The 23,968-nt window shown below is 39.2% G+C and overlaps 2 protein-coding genes across 12 annotated transcripts in view; one reads left to right on the top strand and one right to left on the bottom strand.

Moving 5' to 3' along the window:
- The window catches only part of LOC147578427 (uncharacterized), a 72,931-nt gene extending 55,731 nt beyond the window's left edge, over positions 1–17,200 (bottom strand). The window contains exons 1-3 of one of the 4 annotated variants that reach the window (XM_086718463.1): positions 16,632–16,892; positions 11,279–11,352; positions 3,080–3,208 (exon numbers count right to left, since the gene is read on the bottom strand). In XM_086718463.1, the coding sequence (XP_086574589.1) occupies positions 3,082–3,208; positions 11,279–11,352; positions 16,632–16,769 (339 nt within the window). In that variant the 5' untranslated portion in view covers positions 16,770–16,892 and the 3' untranslated portion in view covers positions 3,080–3,081. The other 3 variants (XM_086718462.1, XR_015255183.1, XR_015255182.1) reach the window with 3 other exon arrangements.
- NCKAP5 (NCK associated protein 5) overlaps positions 1–23,968 on the top strand; it is a 993,237-nt gene that overhangs the window by 381,044 nt on the left and 588,225 nt on the right. The window contains exon 1 of one of the 8 annotated variants that reach the window (XM_086718457.1): positions 16,015–16,437. The exons of the other annotated variants lie outside the window; for them this stretch is intronic. The gene's annotated coding sequence lies outside the window, so the exon portion shown is untranslated. Of the gene's footprint in view, positions 1–16,014; positions 16,438–23,968 lie in introns of those variants that run through there. 8 annotated transcript variants of the gene reach the window in all.

Here is a 23,968-nt window from a genome sequence, read left to right as displayed (position 1 = left end):
AACAGAAACTTAGGCAGTACTTGGGTGGCTCAGGTGGTTGAGTGTCTGACTCCTGATTTCAGCTCAGGTCATGATGCCAGGGTTGTAAGATCAAGATTTGTGGCAGGCTCTGTGCTGAGGGTGGAGACTACTTAAAATTCTCTCTATCTCTCCCTCTGTTCCTCTCCCCCATTCGCACTCTCTCTCTCTCTTTCTTTAAAATAAAAACAAAACAAACAATAAACAAAACCCAGAAACTTAGTAAGAACTAAGTAGAAATTAGTATAATAGATACCAGTCTGGGGTAAATCTAAAATTAATAAGTCATACAGTGTTAGTTTATATGAGAGCTTTATTTCAAAATGAAATTTCTTTCAAAACAATGATTGTCCAACCTTAATAATTTAAAAATCAGGAAACATTGATTCAGTGCTACTGTAGAGTGTAGAAACTGCCTGTAAAAGATGACAAAATAGTTTATAATCCACCCTGAAAGATAAGATGAGCCATCAAATAAGTGGAAAGAGGAATCTATGAAAGCAATAATAAGTCAGAGACATTTTCAGCAACAACCTAAAATTATGAATAGTGCAGCAATGAATAACCAGGGTACCTATGCATTTTTGTATAGTTAGAAGTGTGCTTTCAGGGGAAACTCCAAAACCTGAGAATGCTCACTCAAATGGTAAATGCAAATGAAGTGTTTTGGATGTTGACAAATTTTCCTTCAGGAAGTTTGTACCAATTTATATTTTCACTAGCAATATATGAGAATGTGTGTTCATGCACAGTTTCACCAACAGAAGGAGTTTTTGAATGTCTCCATTTTCTACCATGGAATAGATGAGAAGCTATAGCTCTGTGTAGTTTTCATTTTCTTTTCTCTAGTGATGAGTAAACTTGAACACTTCATATGCTCAGAGACCAATTTCACATCATGTCAATCGTCCATAACTTTTACTAATTTTTTAAGATTTTCCCCTTCCTTTTAGAGTTCTTTGTATTTGTATATTAGGGATATTAGTCTTTGTTTGAGATTTATAACAGACATTTTCTCCTAGCACATCAGTAGTCTTTTGATTATTTGTGTGTGTATGTGTGTGTGTGTGTGTACGCACGCGCATGTGCGCTCATGTTGCTATGTGTGGTAGAAGGAATAATGGCTCCCAAAGATGTCCATGTTCTAATTCCCAGAATCTGTAAATAGATGATCTTACATGGCAACAGGTACTTTGCAGTTATAATTAAATTAAGTGCCCTCAGATGGAAAGTGTATTCCTGGATTATTCAGGTGGGCCCTTCAAAACTAAGAATCATTCTTGGCTATAGTGAGGGGGAGATATGGCTGGAAAAAAAGGTCATACAGCTGCACAATTGTGGCTTTGAAGATGGACTAAAGTGCCAGGAGCTAAGGAATGTGGACAGCATCTAAGAAGCTAGAGAAGTTAAGGAAACAGATTCTCCTCTAGAGTCTCTGGAAAGCAGTGCAGCCCTCCCCACACCTTGATTTGAAACCAGTGAGACCTTCGGAATTTTACTGTAAATTATAAGGCAGTACATTAGTGTTGTTTTAAGCCACTACACTTGTTATCATTTGTTATAACAGCCATTAAAAACAGATATAACATGCTGTCTAAAAAGACACTGAAATTTATTGATTTTTTCCTGTATCTGCTTTTTGAGTCACTGTTATAGAGAGGTTACCTGTTTCTGTTTTTCTTATATGGCCTCATTTTTTTTTTATATATTAAAATTCTGAATCTCTTTGCAGTTTGTGCTCTGTATGGTTTACGTGTGAATTTAATGCTCTTTTTGGTCAAGTGGCCAGTCATTTGTTCAGCATTCTTCATTTAAAAACCCATTGTTGTCCCTGTGATTGGAAATGCTGTTTTTGGTGGATCATGTATTTCCACGTGTTCCCAGGTCTCTTCCTGGATGTTGTCATCTGTTCCTACCCTATTTGTCTATCCATGCACCAGTGCCTGACTTTTTTTTTTATTACAGGAGATTTATAGTTTGTTTGCTCCACAGTGAACTATATTTCTCATTCCAGCTTTTCTTAATGGCTATTCTTACAAGACTTTTTGTAAGAACTTCAGTAGTAACTTGTCTGGCTCCAAAAAAATCTTGTTGGTATTTTTATTGGCATTATGTTAATTTTATAAATTCACTTAGAGAGAAGTGACATTTTTATAATACTGAGTCATTGTATCATAGCAGAGTGAAGGTCTTCTATTTTTCCAAGTCTGCTTTCATGGTTGTGGCATTTTAAAGCTTTCCTCATGCAGGTTTTATACATTTCTTCTTATGATTTTCCCTCAATATTTTATTGTCTTGGTTGCTAATGTAAATGAGGTTTTCTAGAACAATATACCCCCCCAACAGTATATAAGATGGTGATTGATTTATGTATATTAATTTTATTGAACCTGAATTTTTTATTGTTTGGATTAATTTTATCATTGATTGGCATTATTTTTTCAGGAGTACTATCATGTCATCTGAAAATATAGTTTGTATTTATTTTTTTCTAATTCTTATCTCCCATTTGATTTATGTTGTATGACTGCATTGATGACACTAAAATGTTGAATAGTAGTAGGGACAGTGGGCAGCCTTGTCTTGTTCATGATTTTACTAGAAATGCCTCAAGTATTTCTCTAAGATACTGGTGTGAACATTGAGGGCGTGTGTGTGTGTGTGTGTGTGTGTGTGTGTGTGTGTGTGTGTGTTATGTGAAGAAAATATACATAGAATCCTATATTTTTGAATTTTTATCAGGGAAGGAGTTAAATTTTGTCAAAGGCTTTAAAAATATCTGTGAAGAGACTCATGCGGTTATTCTCATTAGATTTAGTGATGTGGTATATTAATATTGAGCCAGATGCAAGTGGCTTTTGGTCATGGTATATTTTTTAATGTAGTCTTGCATCATTTTGCTTGTATTTATTTAGCATTTTTTGCATTGATATATAGTGACATTGGGCTATCATACTTTTTAACTGTCTTTAATCAGATTAAATTGTTTTCTTAGTTTTGGCTGCTACAGCAAAATACCATAAACTCTCTTGTTCATCAACAAAAGAAATTCATTTCTCACAGTTATGGAGGCTGAATGTCTGCAATCAGCATGCCGGCATGGTTGACTTCTTGTGAAGGCCCTCTTCTGTGTTGTAGACCACTGACTTCTTGTGTCCTCATCCTCCTGGTATCCTTGCACAGTGGAGAGCTGAGGGAGGAAGCAGGCTGTCTCATGATTCTTATGAGAGCAGTAATCCATTAATGAGGGCTCACCCTCAAAGCCTTATCTAATCCTGACCACCTCCCGAAGGCCCCACCTCCTAATACTGTTATATTGGGAGGTAAGCTCTCTGCATAGGAATTTATTGTGAATAAAAGCATTCAGTCCATAGTAACTGTTAATGATATACTTGCCTTATAAAAATAATTACCAGGTTTTCCTTCATTTTTCATGTTCTGGAAAAACAATATGGAATCTTGGAGTGGTCTAATCTTGAGAGTTAATTGCTTTCTCTATTGCTTTTTTTTTTTTTTTTTAATTTTTTTTTTTTTCAACATTTATTTATTTTTGGGACAGAGAGAGACAGAGCATGAACGGGGGAGGGGCAGAGAGAGAGGGAGACACAGAATCGGAAACAGGCTCCAGGCTCTGAGCCATCAGCCCAGAGCCTGACGCGGGGCTCGAACTCACGGACCGCGAGATCGTGACCTGGCTGAAGTCGGACGCTTAACCGACTGCGCCACCCAGGCGCCCCTATTGCTTTTTTAAAAAAAGTTGGTCTGATTAAGTTTTCTATCCTGAATAGAACCAACTTCAGTAAAATCTTTTCCAAAGACTTATTCCATTTTATGTGTATTTTCAAATTTAGTTGCATAGAGATGAGATCTGTTTAGTCCCCTCTTAATTTTTCTTTCTATTTCAGTGGTTATTTCCTATAGTCATATCTTATCTTGCATATTTGTGCTTTCTTTTTGCCTTCACAGCTTTGGATTAAGTTATGTAGTGATCTGTTTAAAAGAAACAAGACGGATTCTGATTTCTTAACTGTATTTATTGCTTTTCTGTTCTCTACTTCAGTACATGTTGCTCTTATCCTTGTCTCCTTCCTGTGCTTTCACTGATTAAGTTTCCCTTTTTGGCCTTTTGAGCTGAGAATTTATTTATATCTTCAAATTTTTATTGTTAACTGTGCTGTTAATTTTTCTGTGATCACTACTTTAAATGCATCCAGTGGTTTTATCATTATTTTTTTAGAAAAGTTGAAAGTTCAGTTTGAATTCTCTCTTTGGTATTCATATTAGGATGTATATTTTTCAAAAAAGATTCTTCTAAACTGTGCCTTGACTTCTTTTTCTTCACGGTAATGTTTTTTTTTTTTTTTTCCCCACAGAGATTCAATGTACTTCATTTTACTTCCCAACCTTAAGTAGAAAGTCTTAATCCAGAGCATGCTTCAAAAAGTTTTATAGATTGGCTTTTTATATTAAGAGGTTTTTGTTGTTGTTGTTTGTTTTTTGGGTTTTTTTTTTTTAGACTTTAGTTTTTATTTTTTTATTTTTTATTTATTTATTTTTTTAATTTTTTTTTCAACGTTTATTTATTTTATTTTTGGGACAGAGAGAGACAGAGCATGAACGGGGGAGGGGCAGAGAGAGAGGGAGACACAGAATTGGAAACAGGCTCCAGGCTCTGAGCCATCAGCCCAGAGCCCGACGCGGGGCTCGAACTCCCGGACCGCGAGATCGTGACCTGGCTGAAGTCGGCCGCTTAACCGACTGCGCCACCCAGGCGCCCCTAGACTTTAGTTTTTAAATAGCAGATTTAGGTTTCCAGTGAAACTGAGGGGAATGTATGGAGATTTCCCATATTCCCTCTGTATCAATACATGCACAATCTCCCCCATTATCAACATTAATCCCCAGAATGGTACATTTTTACCAACAGTGAACCTATATTGACATGTCATAATCACCCCAAGGCCATAGTTGACCTTTGGTTCACTCTTGGTGGTGTTCATTCTGTGGGTTCAGGCAAATGATAATGGCATATCCATCATTATAATATTATGCAGGGTATTTTCACTTCCATCAGATTCCTCCTGTTCATCTCTCTGCCTATTCATCTCTCCCCCTCACCTCACTCCTAGGAGCCACTGACTTTATTTTCAAATTGTTTCCATAGTTTTGGTTTTTCCATAATGTAATATGGTTGGAATTATATAGCATATATTCTTCTCACATTGAGCTCTTCCAGTTAGTAATATACATTTAAGGTATCCCCATGCTATTCATGGCTTGATAGTTCATTGTTTTTTTTTCAGTGGTGAGTAATATTCCTTGTCTGGATGTACTATAGTTTATCCATTCATCTGCTAGAGGACATCTTGGTTGCTTCCAAGTTTTGGCAGCTATGTATAAAGATGCTGTCAGCATCCATGTGTAGGTTTTTATGTGGACCTAAGTTTTCAGCTCTTCTGGGTAAATACCAAAGAACACAATTATTGGATCATATGGTAAGAGTATGTTTGGTTTTGTAAGAAACTATCCAACTATTTTCATATTGGCTCCACTATTTTATATTCCCACCAACAACCTATGAGAGTTCCTGTTGCTCCACATCCTTGCCCCCAGGAGGTGCTGTCACTGGATTTTGGCCATTTTAGCAGGTATAAAGTGGTATCTCATTATTGTTTTAATTCACATTCCCTTGATGACATGGTGTGGAGCATCTTTTCTTATGATTATTTACCATCTGTGTATCTTTTTTGGTAAAGTATCTTTTAAGGTCTTTGGCCCTTTTTAAAATGGCATTGTTTTCTTATTGTTGAGTTTTAATGGTTTGTATATTTTAGGTAAGTCTTTTATCGGATGTATCTTTCACAAGTATTTTCTCCAAATCTGTGACTTGTCTTCTCATTTTCTTGATATTATATTTCACAGAGAAGAAGTTTTTAATTGTAATAAGGTCAATATTTTCAATTATTTCTTTGATAAATTATATCTTTGGTGTTGTATCTAAAAAGTATCACTATACTGAAGGTCATCCAGGTTTTCCCCTAGGTTATCAGCTAAGAGTTTAATAGTTTAGTATTTTAAATTTAGCCCTGTGATCCATTTCAGTTAATTCTTGTGAAGGGTGTAAAGTCTGTTTCTAGATTAATTGAATGATTAATATCCTGTTCTAACACCGTTTGTTGAAGAGACTATCTCTGCCCCATTGTCTTGCCTTTGCTCTGGTCAAAAATAAGTTGACTGTATGGAGGTCTATTTCTGGTTCATTATGTCCCATTGATCTTTCTGTCCTTTCACAAATACCACACTGTCTTGATTACTGTAGCTTTATAATAACTCTTAAAATTGGGTAGTGTCAGTCTTCCAACTTTGGTTTTCTCTTTCACACATTGAGTTTTTCCTCTGAGTTTATTCTTTTGTGAATGGTCTGAGGTAGCATTCTAATTTTGTCTTTTTTATTTAGATAGAAAGTCGACCTGATGCCATTGTTTCAATTGCCAGGCCTTTCCCCTCTAACTAATAGATACATTTGTCTTATACCTTGATCCCATGTATGTGGTTCTGTTTTTAGATTCTCTTTGTTTTCATTGATGTATTTATCTCACTCACTTCTCTACCCACAAAGGAGGGACTGACCTTTTTTGGATGTTTGTGCAGTCACTCTTCCAAAAGATTAGCTGGTTATTTTTGGCCACCTACTTTTTTATAAGAATTTGAAGATCAGCTGGTAAAGTTCAGTGTATAAACTTGCTGGGATTTTGACTGATAATATTTCACATTTAAGGATTAAGTCAGGAGATTGCATCTTTCAGTCTACCACTCTGTTTTCCTAATTGCTTAGTTCTGCTTTTATGCCCTTCAACAAAGTACTTAATATAAAGATTTTTAACATCTTAGTATTCATTCCTATATACTTTCTTTTACTATTTTAAAAGAGATCTTCTAAAAATGTTGTTTTTCATATTTTGTCACCTTTCCTAGAGACACTATATATTTTCATATGTTGTTCTTTTATCTAGTAAACACACTACTATTTTCACGTACCTAATGATTTGCCTCTAGTTTCTCTTCAGTTTACTATGGAGATAATATTGACTATAAATAATGGTAGTTTTGTTCATTACTTTCTCATTCTTTTTTTAATTTTTTAAATTTTAAAGAGAGAGAAAGAGAGCAAGCAGGGGAGGGGCAGAGGAAGAGAGGGAGAGAATCTTAAGCAGGCTCCACACTTAGCACAGAGACTGACATGGGGCTTGATCCCATAACCCTGAGATCATGACCTGAGCCAAAATCAAAACTTAGATGCTCAACTGACTGAGCCACTCAGGTGCCCCTATTTTCTCATTCTTATATCTTTTGTTTCTTTATGTCATTGCTCTAAGACCTTGAAAATGTTGCACAGAAGTGGTGATGAGCATCATTGTCTAGAACAAAAACTTAAAGGAAATGTGCTTAAATTTCACTATTTAGTATCATGCATGCTATAGATTTTTTGGTAAGCACCTTTTATCAACATAAGGGAGTTCTCATCTATTTCTAGCTTGTGAAAGATTTTTGTTTATAAATCATGAGTAAATGTTGAATGCTATTAAAATTTTCAGCAACTATTAAAAAATAATAAAAAAATCAGCAACTATTGAAATGATCTCTTTTTTAATCTTCTAAAATATGTGTATATTTAGAAATTAATAGGGTTTTCTAGGACCAAATCACCTTTGCGTTACAGGTTACACCTTATTTGGTCATATTATACTATTATTACCATTATTGCTATTATTTTTCTATTGATATATCCTGTTTTATTTAGGATTTTTCAGATTTACTAATTTTTTCCCTATATGATCTATGTTTACTTTTAGTATGAAGGTATCAAGTATTTAGTATCAAGTATCAAGACTCACAAAAGTCTCTCCTCCTCTTCTCTCCCTGCCCTTGCCCTTTCTCTTTCTCCTCCTGATGCTTTTCCTACTTCCTATAACTTTTTTTGTTAGATAGGGATATTAGAGGTTTTGTATTGTTTCCAAGTTTTGTAAAAATTGCTTTAAAAAAAGCTGGGCCTACAATTTAACAATAACAACAACAAAAAACACAAATAATTAAATTTAAAAATGGGCATAGGAATTGAAAAGACATTTCTCCCGAGATGATAAACAAATGATCAATAAACTGATAAAAAGATACAGAACAATATTAACCATTAGGAAAATGCAAATCAAAATCACAAAGAAGGCTACCACTCAATACCCACTAGGATGGCTATAATCAATAATAAATACTAAAAAATGTTGGAGAAAATATGGAGGGATTGGAACCCTCATACACGGCTGATGGGAATCAAACATGGGATAGCTCCTCTGGAACAGTTTAGCAGTTGCTCAAATTGTTAAACATAGTTATCATAGGACCCAGACATTGTGTGCCTCGATATATGCACAGGAGATAATGAGAACATGTCCACACAAAAGTTGGCATATGAAGGTTTTCAACAGACTTACTTACAATAGCCACAGAGTAGAAACAACAACAACAAAAAAACAACCAAAATGTCCATTAGCTGATGAATGGATAAGTACAGTGTGGTATATGCATACAAGGGAATATTATTTGGCAATAAGAAGAGAAGGAATGGAGTGTAGATAAATGGTACAACGTGGACAAATCTTGACACTATTATGCTTAAGTGAAAGAAACCAAACACGAAAGGTCATATATTGTATGACTGCCTTTATATGGAAAGTCCAGAATGGGCAAATTTGGTTGAGAAACAAAATGGATTTTTGGTTACCTCTGGCTGGAGAGCAAAGAGTGATGGCTACTAGGTAGTGTGAGTTTCTTTATTGGGTGATGAAAACCTTCCAAACTTAAGTGATGGAAGTGATGGTGGTTGCACAGTTTGCATGTGCCAAAAATGAATGAATTGTGCACTTTATTTTTTTTTTTAATTTTTTTTTCAACGTTTATTTATTCTTGGGACAGAGAGAGACAGAGCATGAACAGGCGAGGGGCAGAGAGAGAGGGAGACACAGAATCGGAAACAGGCTCCAGGCTCTGAGCCATCAGCCCAGAGCCCGATGCGAGGCTCGAACTCACGGACCGTGAGATCGTGACCTGGTTGAAGTCGGACGCTTAACCGACTGCGCCACCCAGGCGCCCCATGAATTGTGCACTTTAACTGGGTGAATTTTATGATTCATGAATTATATCTTGATAAAGAAATATGGGCCTGTTGATTATACCCAAGGAGTTTGTTTTTTTCAACCACTGAGTTTATCTATGAAATTGTTCAAGATTCTTTTGATTCTTGAGTGAGTTTTATTAAGTGTCCTATTTTTAAGTTTTAGGGTGTTGATCATCTTACCTGTGATTTCAAATTTATTGCCTTAAGGTTGCTCATGGTGAAGTAGTTCTATTATTTTAAATCTCTCTTGTATTCTCAGTTGTGTAGCCCTTTTTTCTCCTAAGCTTATTGATTTATGTTGTCTCTGGTTTTCATTGGTCTAGGCAAATACTGTTCTATTGATCTTGTACTAATACTTTGTGTTCTGTTTTATTAGACTTTGATTTTACCTTTATTTCCTCTATTCCATGTACTTATTGTTATTCTTTTCCTATCCTTTTGGGTTAGATGCTGTGCACATTCATTTACCATTTTTTTTTTCATTTCTAGAATATGCACTAAAGTATTTCTCATGATGTACTGCTTTAGTTCCTTCCACTCTCAAAGTGTTGATATACAGTCAGTTTCAGATACTAATCTCTAATTTTTCTGATTTCTTTATACTTAATTAGTGACCCATTTACATTAATTATTGATCTATTTATAATTGTTAGAAGTTTGTAGTTTTTAATTTTTTATTAAGAAAAAAATTAAATATATAGAAAAGTTAAAAGTCCAGGGGAATAAAACACTCATCTATGCACAAGTTAGCATCAACACATGTTAACATTTTTGTTTCATGTATATTTTTTTCCAAAGTGAGTGGTAAACACCATGATACTTCAACCTAAATGCTATAGCATGTGTCTTTTTACAATAAAGACCACTTCTTTTTTAACTACAATATATGGGGCACCTGGGTGGCTCAGTTGGTTAAGTGGCCGACTTTGGATCGGGTCATGATCTCGTGGTCTGTGAGTTTGAGCCCCACATCAGGCTCTGGGCTGACAGCTCAGAGCCTGGAACCTGTTTCAGATTCTGTGTCTCCCTCTCTCTGACCCTCCCCCATTCATGCTCTGTCTCTCTCTGTCTCAAAAATAAATAAACGTTAAAAAAATCTTTTTAACTACAATATCATGTTTACCCTTAGCAAAACTGATGAAACTTCTCTTATCTAATACCAGCCTGACTTACATTTGTCTAGTTGTTCCCACAATGTCTTTCATAGCTGTTCATTTTGGAGAAAGACCAATCGCATTACTTTCACTTAGTTATGCCCTACCTTGCTTAATCTATTTTAGTCTTCCTACTTTGTTCTGTTCATAGACACTGGCTTTTTGAAAAGTCAGGAGCATCCTTTATCCTGCATATGCCTCATTGTTTCCTTATGGTGTCATTTATCTAATTCTCTAGGTTGCATATTTCATGTAAGCTAAAAATTATGTCAAAAGACTTGCTTAGATTCAGGTTGAACATGTTTCTTTGCAATAAAAACTCCGTAAGCAATGTTTTACACTCTCATATGGCATCATACAAGGAGGAACATGGCAGGTGATTTCTCCCTTGTATAATATAAATTCTTCCCTTAGCAATTAGCAAACATTAGGGAGTGATATTTGTTAAAATATGAATATTCAGTTTCCTGTTCTTTACCATCTTTCAGTATCTATTGATGATCCTTACTTGAATCAGTTATTTCATTGGGGATTGTGAACTGGTGTTATTTCTGAGGTAAGCTTCCTCTTCTCAAATGGGAAAGCACTAAAATTCCCCTACTAAAATAAAACAAAAACAAAAAGAAAACAAAAACAAACAAACAAGCAAACCGTACTCACTTTAAATTCTTGATTCTTTAAAATATTTTTTTTTTTTATTAAGAAGGCACGTGGCTGGCTCACTCAGTGTAGCATGTAACGATCTCAAGATTGCAAGTTCAAGCTCCACATTGGGTGTAGAGATAACTTAAAAACAAAATCTTTTTAAAAATATTTTTATTAAGTTATAACTTATACAATAAAAATCACCAGTTTTTAAGTATATAACTTGATGAGTTTGACAGTTTTGTAAACACCACCACAATCATGATATAGAATATTTCTGACTACATACTTGCCTTGTGCATCTTTGTAGTCTGTCCCATCTCTATCCCCAGCCTCAGGCAAAAATGGATCTGCTTTTTGTCTCTAGAGTGTTTTAGAATCAAACAGAATGAAGCAAAAGCCAGTCAGAATGTATGATACTCTTTCACTTGGCATAATTCCATGAAGAGATTCATGTATGTTGTTACCTTTTATAGATACAGTTGACCCTTGACAGTTGACAACTTGGGCACTTGCTTCCATATCTTTTTGTGTAAATAATGCTGCACTAAATCTAGGGGTGCATATCTCTTTTCCTTTGTGATTTTAAGTTGCTTTTATCCAGTGACTAATGATGATGAGCAACTTTTCATGCAATTATTTATTAAAATTATTTATTTATTTATTAAAAATTATTATTTATATATATATATTGCTAAAGTATATTTCTGAATCTTTTGCTTATTTTAAGTGGGTTGTCTCAAGTTGTAAGGTTACTTACAGAAGTGTGTTTTTTCACTTCTGTATGTATGTGAGTTATTTCTTTGTTAATAATTTAAATTTTATCAAATATGGTTGGAGAAAATATTTGATATGAGACTTATGGGCTAGAAGTCTTTGTCTATTGACATTGCTTAATAAATGGGAAACACATCATGTTTCCCAATCTATTCCCTCTTATAAACCTTGTCCTACATCAATATCTCTTGACTTAGAGAACAGAAGACCTCTCCAAAATCATCCTCGGGCCATAATTTGAGAAATACTTTGCAGCATAAGGCATTTAGTCCTTTGGTTGATTCATTACTTAATCCAGCATACACTGAATATTTTTCATGCATCTCATCTTTGCCTGGGTGCTAGGACACCTTGGATGTAGTATTATAAGCAGACATTAGACAAGTTATCCAATAACCTTGATGAATATTCTCATAGTTTTCTTCTATTTTCCTTTGGGTTTTCTTTTTTTTTTTATTTTTTTAACTTCTATTTATTTATTTTTGAGACAGACAGGGAATGAACAGGGGAGGGTCAGAGAGAGAGGGAGACACAGAATCTGAAACAGGTTCCAGGCTCTGAGCTGTCAGCACAGAGCCCAACACGGGGCTCGAACTCAGGCGAGATCATGACCTGAGCTGAAGTTGGACACTTAACCAACTGAGGCACCCAGTCGCCCCTAGGTTTTCTTTCTTTCTTTCTTTCTTTCTTTCTTTCTTTCTTTCTTTCTTTCTTTCTTTCTTTCTTTCTTTCTTTCAAGTGTTTATTTATTTATTTTTGAGAGAGAGAAAGAGTGCAAGCCAGAGAGGAGCAGAAAGAGAGAGGGAAAGAATCCCAAGCAGGCTCAATGCTATCAGCACAGAGTAAGATGCAGGGGCTCCAACTCACCAACTGTGAGAACATGACCTGAGCTGAAATCATGAGTCAGTTGAGCCACCCATGTGCCCCTTTCCTTGAGTTTTCTGCAATGCCAATCATATCGGGAGACTGTGGCTCACAGATGACTCCCTCCTTACTGATATATCTTCTTTACTAGGTTTCTAGAGAAGCCCACACTCCTAGTTTACTTTCTCTCCCAAGCTGCCCCTTAGGATGGTCTCTTCTACTCATTTGTCTTCATCTTCTTGGCTTTTTAAAGTTGGAATGACTCAGGATTCCATTCTCAAATGTCTTCTCTTTTCTAACTATACTCACAGCCTTAATGGCCTACTTGATGTGATGGATTTAACTATGTATATATTACATAGCTTACAAATTCACATCTCCATCTAAGACTTGTCCCCTGAACACAATCCTTGAATGTTTATTCAGAGACTTAAATCAATATCTCCTTTTGGTTGGTAAACATCAATAATAACCGTGACATCCAATACAAACTTCACTAACACAAGGTCCACCGCTACAAACATATGGCCTTTACCAAAGTCTAGGAACTATTCTGAGATCTTTAATTATATTTAAAGTTTAATTTCATAAGTATCCCAGTCTTAACAAATCCGAAACTTAACCCCTGTTCCTTCCACCAAAATTTGCTCCTCCCATAGGCTTCCCCATTTCAGTTAATAACAACTCTATGTTTTTTGGTTGCTAAGGCAAAACATTTGGAGTTATTCTTTACTTTTGTTTCTTTTTTTTTTTCCAATCCCCTGTCCTGAGCAGATATTATTGGCTCTAAATTCAAAACAATTCTAAATTGCCACCAATTCTCATTATCCATATTGCCATGGCCCTGTCTATCCTCTCTCACGTTGAGTCTAAGAGTAGCCTAATAACAGGTTTTCCCACGTCCTCCCTCCTTTTGCACCTGTAATTTACAATATAGTAGTCAGAATGGTCCATTAAAACAAAAGTCAGATCGTGAAACTTCTCTCCTCAAAACCCTCTGTGTCCCTGTCCTTCCATATCCCTTAGGGTAGAAGCCAGTCCTTAAATTGGCCCATTAGGTCCCACACAGTGATCTGTCCTTTCAGACCATCTCCATTAACCCTCTGTACTCACCCTGTTCCATCCCTACTACCCCCCTGCAGTTCCTTCACTGGGCTCAATCCTAAGGGCCACTGTACCAACGTCTTGTCTCTGACACCTGCATGGCTTCCCTACTCCCTCACCTCTTTTAATCATGCACTTACACTTAGATTCTCAGTGAGACCTTCACTGAGCTCTCTGTTTAAACTTGGATACTGCTCAGCCTTCCTTGCTTTGTCTCCATAGCACTGATTACCTTATAACAGAGAATGCGATTTCCTTATGTATTCTTTCCGAATGTCGTTCTTCCCCTCCAAATGTAAGTTCCATAAAGTCAAAAATATTTGTGTGATTTTTTTTCACTCATATAAGTAATTGAAAGAACTAGACAGGATATATTTTGAAGTTAGAACCAAGGACTTGATGAATTGGAGGTTGGGGCCACCCATTATGCCTATGGCCAATTGCTTGGCCCTGATGCAATTGAAACGACCAACTTGAGAGAAGGACATAGCAGAACCCACGATGGTGCTTGCAGCCTGGCGTCTCTCAGCTTAGCTCTTTTCTCCCCTGGGCAACAGCAGTTTCCTGGACACTGTTCTTTAAATTAGTCACCAGCATGAAAGTTGATTCTGATGGAGAGGACTTCTTCTGAAATCCTTATTTCTTGGCACCATGTTGATGAATCTTTTAATTAAAAGTCTTAATATTAATAACACATTAAACAAATTGACAATGAAAAACTTCAGATGTTTAAATATTGATAAAAATGTCTTAAAATCTGATCAGAAGCTGCACTTGACTTCAGATTATTTACATACTGGGAAAAGTAACACTTGAGCCTCTTTTCCCCTCACCTATCAAGCAAGTCACAGTGATGTATATGATTTTAATCCTGACCTGTAAATCAAAATTCCAAACCATCAGCCCATAGCTACATACTGCTATTGTAAGCACCACTGGGCTATAAAAAAAGTAGAAGACACAGTATCTGCCTAGACAAGTGGGCACTTAATGTGGCATGCCCACATTTCTCACCGACAGCACAAAGCAAAAGAATGCTTTTGAGCACCAGTTTCAAACTGTGTTAAATTTTCACAGTATACTTATTTTTGCATGGCTCTTATACCTATCTGAATAAATGGGTTAAAATTTTCCCCTTCAGCTTTTCAACTGGTGATGTGTTTATCCAACCAATTATTCTCCCCAACAACTACCGTCCTTCAGGGCAACTGAACATTTTCTAGCACTTGAGAAGAATGTACAAAACCATACACAATCCTGCTGGTTGTATTCTTGATGCTTTAAGAGTTGTTTATGTATATGTAGGACCACTGTTATTTTTACTGATTTTTAAAAACTTTTGCCTTATTTCCTTGTAAGGGTATAACCAGTAGATCTATGTGTGGTTATACTGAAGTGGCACATTAAAATAGTTCAAAGTATAGCACCTTATTTCATCTGTAGAAGAAACTAGTTTGGAAAAATCATTTTTCGAAGTCGTCACTTTCTGTTAAAATAGATATTCTTTAAAAAGCATTTTCATGAGAAAATGGGAAAAAAATTATGAAAATTCTTTAAGCTCTAACTTGGGGCTAAACCGAGTTCAGTATTTTCTTGTCCAGAACAAATGTTCCTTTTATCTCCCGAAATGCCAACACGACTGGAAGGGCTGTGCTTCTTTGCCACTGACAGGCCGGTTCTCCCTCTGTAAGCTTTATTTCCAAATGTACTTGAGAATCAACTTCTGACTCCAGACAAATGGCTGTTAGTTCTAGCTCTTACCTGCCAATTACAATACTTTGGGTATCTCTGCCAGTCTGTGGGTCAGCCTGATGATAAGATTACAGGACCTGTTTGTGTAGTTCATTAGCAGAAATTCGTTCCACCCAGACACAGCAGGCAGTGGCTTGGGATGGGGGTGGGGTATGCCAGGGCCTGCCAGGGTGGATTGATTTTTCTTACTAGGAACTGGGAAAGGAAAACAGTATTTCGCTTTGGGGATCCCCATTTCCCATTTCAGTTCCTCTGTTTGGGACAGACAATGAAAGCCTCTAGGCCCCTCTCTCCCAGAGCTCAGCCCCGGTCGCCCCCTCGCCCCTGTGGCCCCCTCCTCCCCTCCCCGCCCCTAGCCCACCGGCTTCCCCAACTCCGGCTCCAGGCGGAGATTTGTCAGAACCGTTCGGTTGAGACTGATTATGATTGCAGCAGATGGGCTGGATTTGACAGCCCGATCCTAAGCAGCTTCTGATGGGGGTGCCGCGGAGGGGCGGGGAGGGGGAGAAGGTGGGGGGCGGGAATCTGCGGGCCGGAGCCGCCCGGTAGGAGCGCACTGCGCAGCCCCGCCAGGCGCTCCAGGGCAGCTCTTTAACGCGCCTCGGGGAGGAAAGTGGCACGCAGACCCGAGGGGCCTCCCGGAACGCGGGCGAAACGTCCCATTGCTGGGAGGGCGCAGAGACACCCAGAGGCAGGCGCGGGGAGACCAGTGGAACACAACAAAGCGGAAGAGCTCCTGGGAGCGCGCGGTGTCCCGGCTGCCGTGGGCTGTGCGGCGTGCGTGGCCCGGGCCACCTCTGAGCGCTCCGGACCTGGCAAGTTTGTCAACTCCGGGTTCTGCGGCCAACGCCTGGCTGCCCCCCGAAGTGACAGCACTGCAGGGTCGGCCCCCAGGGAGGGTGGCACCCACCCCGCCCCCGCCCCGCTGCAAAATGCTCCAGCACAGGCCAGGTAAGGAGACGCTAGCCCTCGCCCCTCGCAGGCGCGCCCCCTGCGCCCGAAGCCCGGGCCTGTCCACTGGCCTTTCAGCTCCGTCCTTCCTATTGGTGCCCAAGGGCTGCCTGCATCCGTGCCCGCTCCTGTGCTCTCCTGGGTCTACCTCTGCCCTCCACCTCCCTCTCCGTTGCCCTTCGTTCCCACCTTACCGGATCCCAACGGCAGGGGGAGAAGTTCGGGGAGGTGGCGCGCCGTTCTGGCTCTCTTCCCCAAGTGCCTGAGACCAGACACCCCTGACGCTCTAGGCGGGACGGCGGGTGGGAGCCGCGTGCGTGTGCCTCAGCCATCTCACGGTCCACACGCAGTCCGAGCACCACACACACACACACACACACACACACACACACACACACACAGGCACAACCTCCTTTCCACCTGTGGGGCCTCGCTTTTGTGCTGGAAGTGCAAACGAAAACACTCACACGTGCAGACATAATTCCACGTTGGCATTCTCCAGAGACTTCTGAAGGGTGGAGGGGTGGCGGGTGAGGGGGTGGATCTTTAGAACCCCAACCAACCCACGAGCAGTACCAGCTTGGCTTCTGCCCTCTCGGCCTTGACTCTCTTGTCCAGATGCCAGCAGAGTGAGACACTTCCAGGCTGGGACGGCAGGCTGCTGAGGTTGGCAAGGGCATTGCTGTGCCACCAGAAACCCCAAAACTTCCCACCCACACAGGCCAGTGGCTTGGTCCGCTACCTGGGCTGGCCCCTGCAGGGCACGCCCGCCTCTACCTAGCACCCGTCCCCCTCCCGCATCACCAGGGGATTCCCGACCCTGTCTACCCAGCTCACAGCCTGTAGCCTTGACCGCCCCCTCCCTTGCTGCTGCCGCCCCAGCTCGCCAGGAGTGAGAAGTGTGTGCCCTGTTGCTACTGGCAACTACCAGTGCCGAAAGCTCAGCCCCCAAAGCAGCTTAATGCTGATTGATGGGCAGAAATACGATATTTTCTGGAGCTTAGCAGCCGCTGATGCAGAGGCCCTCCCTACCGCTGGAGCCCTACAGACCGCCCAGGTAGCAGGCTCTCTTCCTTCTCTCCTCTAGACCCCACCCGGCCCCTTAGATAAAAAGGGTGTTAGGATATCCTCATCTTCTGGGGTTAAATTCGGTGCCAGCCTTTGCTTTCCTGAGTAACCAGCTGCTACTCCAGAGTTTCCCTTCTTATTTTCAAGGCTTCAGTTGAGTAGGATAAATGAGTCCCCAGTTCCTGGACACTACCATCTTCCTTTCTATTTTCATCCTCCACCTCTTTCCCACACCCTTTCCTGCATACAGGTCCTTAAAATAGATCAACCCTTCAATGACCAGAGTGATTAGCACAGATGCATCTAAAAGCCTTTTCTAAAATACTTCTAAAATTCTCCCACAGAGAATTCGGTCATTTCCACCCCTGGAAAGAGCCTGAAAATAAGCCCATTGCTGGGATAGACTTTGCTGCTTTTGGGTTTTGTTCTGTTTTGTTTTTTCCTTTTAACCCCCTCATACTTATTACCCTAGGCTTTTTCTGGGATGGCAGCCTCCTCCTGTAAGCTATCCTGAACTAGGGCAAATTTTCAGGGCTAATGGAAATACCTGCCCCAACCTGTACCACCACGCCCTGCCCTCCCCAATACTGATTGCAAAGGGCCAGATTTCATTACTGAAGGAGTTATCTTTAGAAGAACTTTTTCTGCAGTATTTCTTTTCAGCACCACAGTATTTTTGCCAAGTATTTTCATTATCTAAATTGTCATGCCTAGCTTCGTTTTGCCTGTGGACATTAATTTGGACAAGTATGTGATGTTTTAGAGTCATCCGTTTATGCATCCAAACAAAACTTTCTTCGAGAGGCTTCCCCTTGCTGGGCACCAGTGTAGGCCCCTGTTGGGAATGCAGCAAAGACAAGACCCAAATGCCTATTATCATTTTAAAGCCTGTGTTACAACTGGATTGGGGTTATTGCTATTATGGCTAATATTATAACAGCACACTACATATGAGCAGGACTTTACAGTTTACAAAAGGCTTTCACAGGCTTTATCTCCTTTAATCTCGGCAGCAGGAATTTTAAATAGCGGTGATTCCACCTAAAGGCCTGGTAATACTCACCAATCCTGCTTAACAAAAAAGAAAAGGAATCTTGCAAATCATCTCAACAGCGGATGGAGCTTTAGAACACAGAATAAACAATTCAGAAGAAGCTTATGAAGCTTAGTTACTGGAATGTAGCTTAGAGAAGATAAGTGGAATGCATGGGACATGCACATTCCCAGGAAGGCATCCTGGGAAGAAAGTCCATCCTGGGACCATGGTGGCTCAGTAAACTGCTGGCTGCTGGAGACGGCAACTTTCCAGGGTTCTGGACTGTTGCCTCATCCTAGGATCTAAAAGGGGTTGGAAGCGTAAGCATGAAGTTGCTGAGAGACTAGCAAATTAAGCCAAATGAGTAGGCAGTGATGTTACTTTCTTTAGCTACAAGGCATTCTTGAGATATCCGCAAGTTTCTAGTATATATTTACTCTAGAAATGAAGCAATTTTCTGTGCTGGGAGCATAAAAGAGTTTATGTGCCTTGTCTGAGCCATATGAAGACAATTAAGGTTTTGATTATTTTTACCCATTATTTTGAGAACTGGGGATATCTCAGGTGGATAAGTGGCAGTGTTGCTTTTTTATCATCTGCAGGGAGAATGCTTATGAAGGCTTCATGTAGATGTGTTCATTTTCTCATCTCCTCTTTAAGCATGGACGGAAGCCTTTTCTCACTTCGGGGCTGTGAATATCATTCATGACTTTTCGCCAAAAATGATTTTTAGGATGCTGGCTGATAGTTATAAAATTTGGTTGGCACTTCAAACATCTTGATAATACTCATCCTTGTCATTTTGAAACGTTTTCTTCAAAGTTTTGCAAGCAAGGTAGTATATCATTGAGAGCTTATTATGGCCAGAGGCTGGCTGTGGGTATGACCAGATTAACCGATAAGCCAAGGAGGTAATCACAGGGCAAGGTCTGTTACTAGGAAGAAATGGAGATGACCAAAGTAGCTTTTTACTGTTTAGTACCATGTGGCTTTGTGGGAACTTTTAGATGGGTAGGTTTTGTGAGTGTCCTTTTTTTCTCCTTAGGTTTTTTGCTGGAGAATTTGTTTACCAAAGCCCATTACTCTGTATTTGGCATTGCCATATATTATTTTCATTCTTAGAAATTATAACATTTTTGTTTACAGTTTAGTTTAGAACTTGTATGTCAATGAAAAACACATAACAAATATACGTATGTTTGGGAAATTAGATGGACCTAATTGGCGCTCTCTGACAGACTTCAGCAGCTTCAGGTTTCAAAATGATGAAGTCAAGAGGGAGGTGCAGTGGATCCCAACCTCAGGCATACTGCTCACATTTCCCTGTTTAATGCGAGAGGTGTGAACAGAACAGAGATTTTGGCACTGTGGTGATGATGGTTAATGTCAGCCTGGTTCAGGGTCATCAGTCTTCCCCACAACTCTCTAATGTAGGGCCCATCATTCATTCATTCATTCATTCATCCATTCATTCAATAGGTATTTTCTGGGGAGCGCTTTTAGAGAATAGGGTCTGTGCTCCAAGCCCCCCTAGTTTTTGTTTTGTTTTGTTTTGTTTGTTTGTTTGTTTGTTTTTCTGCAGAACTGTGCATTTCATGCCTGGCCAACAGGCATCTTCTTTTCAAATATCTGATGGTTTTGTCCTGTGGAGTTCTTGCAGGTATAGTTTGAAGGGCGCAGAACGCGGGTGTTTGAAAGGCCTTCTTGCTGCAGTGAAGTAGTGCTGAAGGGCTGCTGTCTCTGACTGCAGTTGCCTCCTGGATATTCTATTCTTCCACCTATGTAAACTCTGTTTGCACATGCCCCCTTCTGCTCAGACTTCTCGGTCAGCAGGTTGGCTCTTACAAATTTGTTGCTCTTCTCAGGGCATGGCCGTTTCACACTGCTTTCGAGAATGTAACCTACAAAGTTCATTAAGGAAGATGCCAGTAACTAGATTCTCAGGTAACTCAGGTACGAGAGTTGAGGAAAAGGGAGGGAAACGAATCAGTTTATGCTGTGTGGGAAGATGTTGGAAAGAAGTCATAGCACTTCCTGTGGAGGTAAGTTTGTGGCTTGTAAATGGATTGTGAACTTAGAGTGTTACTAAAATTGTATGTTTCAGTGGTTAAGGGTTCAAACTTGGGAGTCTTACAGATCTGGGGTCACACTCCCATAGCATTTACTATTGATGTGATTTGGGCCAAAATTATAATCTCTCTAAATGACCTCAGTTTCTTTACCTGTAAAACATGAAAAAAAAAAAAAACAAACATATACATTTGTAAGTTTTTAAGAGTAAAATCTAACATGTATCAAGGACATAGAACTGTCCCTAATGCACAGAAGGTTAGCATATGCTATCTGCTAAGGTCTTTTAGTGTTATTTTCATATTGATTGGGACCTAGTCAGACTTTTTCACATTCAGCTCATTTCTGAACTATCTCCCAGAACCTCACAGAGAACAACCATTATAGGGAAGTTATAGTTTAAAGCAATTGCAGCTACTTTCAGGAGGAGCAAGTTCCTTCTACAAGTCTGATGACCAATTTTCTCTTTCAGGCACAAAAAATTTAGTCCATATGGTAACCCTAGAAAGTTTCAGTTAACATTAAGTCATCAAATGCCTGAGAACGGTGCTGTGCTGGGTTGCATGGAATGCAAAAATGAAAACCACAGTCTCGTTTTCTGCTTTCAAGTTCCAAGAGAGCAGGGGTTGATATGATAAATAATAATAATGATAGCAGCATAATAAGAAGGAACAGCATCATAATAAAGACACCTGTCATTTATTAAGCCCTGATGAGTGTCAGACACATTCTTTATTAAAGGAAGCAGTCATGCTGTCTGTGACACAGATGTTATTTTCTCCATTATAAAGATATTATATTATAAGAAACTTAAGTGCCAGAGTGGTGTTATTAACAAAATATTATGGGGTGCAAAGGGGAGAGTTATCCTTACCAGATAAGCCTACTTCAGGTGGTTTTTGCCAATGCTTTGAATGAATTGTTTGGAAATGTTGAATGTGATTTATTTAATAACTACATTATCTAGGGTCATGTTTGGGTTCTGCAGTCTCTTGATCCTCTACATTCTGTTGACAGCATTGTAGAAGTGAAAGAAAGAAAAGATTGGGTTTGTTAATTAGCCAGTGAGGAATTTATCTCTGTCCTTTTTTCTGTTCTTTGTTCATGTTCATTGCAAATGCCTTCAGGGAAATATCTTCCTTCTCTTAGAAGGCTTTTCCTTAATCTAAAGACCACCTTATCATCAATAATTTTATGATTATTCTTTTAATGGCATGGGATTTAGGCTACCAAAATGTTCTCTAATTCATACCAAGTTTTATACTCACGCATGTGCTTGTGCTGATTGCTAAGGGTGGCATCGTAAAATGTAAAATTAGTTCAGCTTACTGGCACAATCGACAAACAGTACACAACACACATTTTACCTGATGTACATCATTTTGACTTCTCCCAGATTGTTCCTCTTTTGTTTTCACTTGTAATCACTTCTTGTTTTGTGTTTTTTAATTACCTAAATGTATTAATATTATAATATTGTAGTACCATTTTCCCCACCTTCTCCCAAGTGACAAATGTCCAAACTCAGCTGTCACTCTTCATTTTTTTTCCTATTAAAACTGTATGAAATAGAATGTCTTCCAAATTTCTGGAGTGATGGTTTTATCTCAGGAATAGTAAATTTGCCTAAATTACCGTAACATTAACGGGGAATCATGTAGGCTATGTAAATATTTTGTTGTGCATCTGAATTTTAATCTCTCAGAATGGTATTTTTAAAGGAAACTTGTTTAACCCAAGAAGGCATAGATTGTTCTTTACAGCTCACCATCCACTGTGTTCTGATTTAAAGGATGTACAGCACCAAAATTTTCAGTCAAATGCAGCATTTCTACACATAGCTGGAAGGACTTGTTTCCTGCCTTATTCATTTTCTTGTCCAGTAAGTGACTCATCAGACTGTTGCTAAGTGCCCACCATGTGTCAGGCAACATGTTGGACATAGAGTGACTATGACCAGGGCCCATTATTCTAATTTGCAACAGTTAGAGACAGAAAGTTATTAGTTCTCAAAAGAAGCAAATAAACAAAAGAAACATGCAACTTTGAAATGGCATGATTCTGCACACTTCCTGCTTTTGTCAGCTTTAAGATAGTATTTCAGGCTATCTCATCCTTGTTGTCTTATGCACTGTTTTACAATGTACTTGCATTTCACTAAGACTTTCACAAGGTAGGCGCCTTTGTTCTTCTGTACCTCATAGTTTGTTCTGATTTTCCCTGGGACATTTCCAGATATTTTTTTTTGCTCAGTGCTGAATGCCTAGCAGGTGTTCAATAAATGTGTTGAGTAGAGGGCAGGCGGAAAAGAAAGAAGGAAGGAAACAGCAATTTACTGTATTAGGAATTAGAAAAATATCTGATTTGGGATGTTTTCTTCTCCTCCTGAAAATCATCATGTCTCCTTAAGACCAGATTAGGGAACATATCTTTTGTATAGGACAGTCCCCTTTAGAGTTTGGTGAACATGACCTCAGGTCTGTGGTTTCTCCTTAGACATTTCAGCACTGGTGATGATTTTGTTGAAATTTTGGAATTCTCATGCTGCTTTGTGAACTTCCTTCACCCACTCTGCTAAATTTCAGTCGCTCTGAGAGTTTCATTCTGACTTGACATAGTCTCCTTCTTCCTCTTTCTGTACTGAAATATTTGGAGAAATCCACTTTATTTTCATTAAAAGATATTTATTCTGGGGCATCTGGGTGGCTCAGTCAGTTAAGCATCTGACTTGGCTCAGGTCATGATCTCACAGTCCATGAGTTCAAGCCCTGCATTGGGCTCTTTGCTCAGCTCTGTGCTGACAGCTCAGAGCCTGGATCCTGCCTCGGATTCTGTGTCTCCCTCTCTCTCTGCCCCTCCCCCACTCACAATCTGTCTCTGTCTCTCTCAAAAATAAACACACATTAAAAGAAGATATTTAGGGGCACCTGGGTGGCTCAGTTGGTTAAGCGTCCGACTTCAGCTCAGGTCATGATCTCACAGTCCGTGAGTTTGAGCCCCGCATCGGGCTCTGTGCTGACAGCTCAGAGCCTGGAGCCTGTTTCGGATTCTGTGTCTCCCTCTCTCTCTGCCCCTCCCCTGTTCATGCTCTGTCTCTCTCTGTCTCAAAAATAAATAAACGTTAAAAAAAAATTAAAAAAAAAATTAAAAAAAAAAAAAAAAGAAGATATTTATTGATCACTTGCACTGCACAAGATCTTGTCCCGGGTTTTATGGATTCATAGTAAATCATCATAAAATGCAATTAGATATAAGGCAGTTATAGAACTAGTTATAGAGATTCAAATGCCTGCCTGGGGTGCCTGGGTGGCTCAGTTGGTTAAATGTCCCAGCTCTTGGTTTTGGCTCAGGTCATGA

Source organism: Puma concolor, chromosome C1 (genome assembly GCF_028749965.1).
Source record: "Puma concolor isolate L17-30 chromosome C1, mPumCon1.1.hap2, whole genome shotgun sequence".
NCBI lineage: Eukaryota > Metazoa > Chordata > Mammalia > Carnivora > Felidae > Puma > Puma concolor.
Note: the sequence above shows the minus strand (reverse complement) of the source record. Positions and strands in the feature narration are given on the sequence as shown.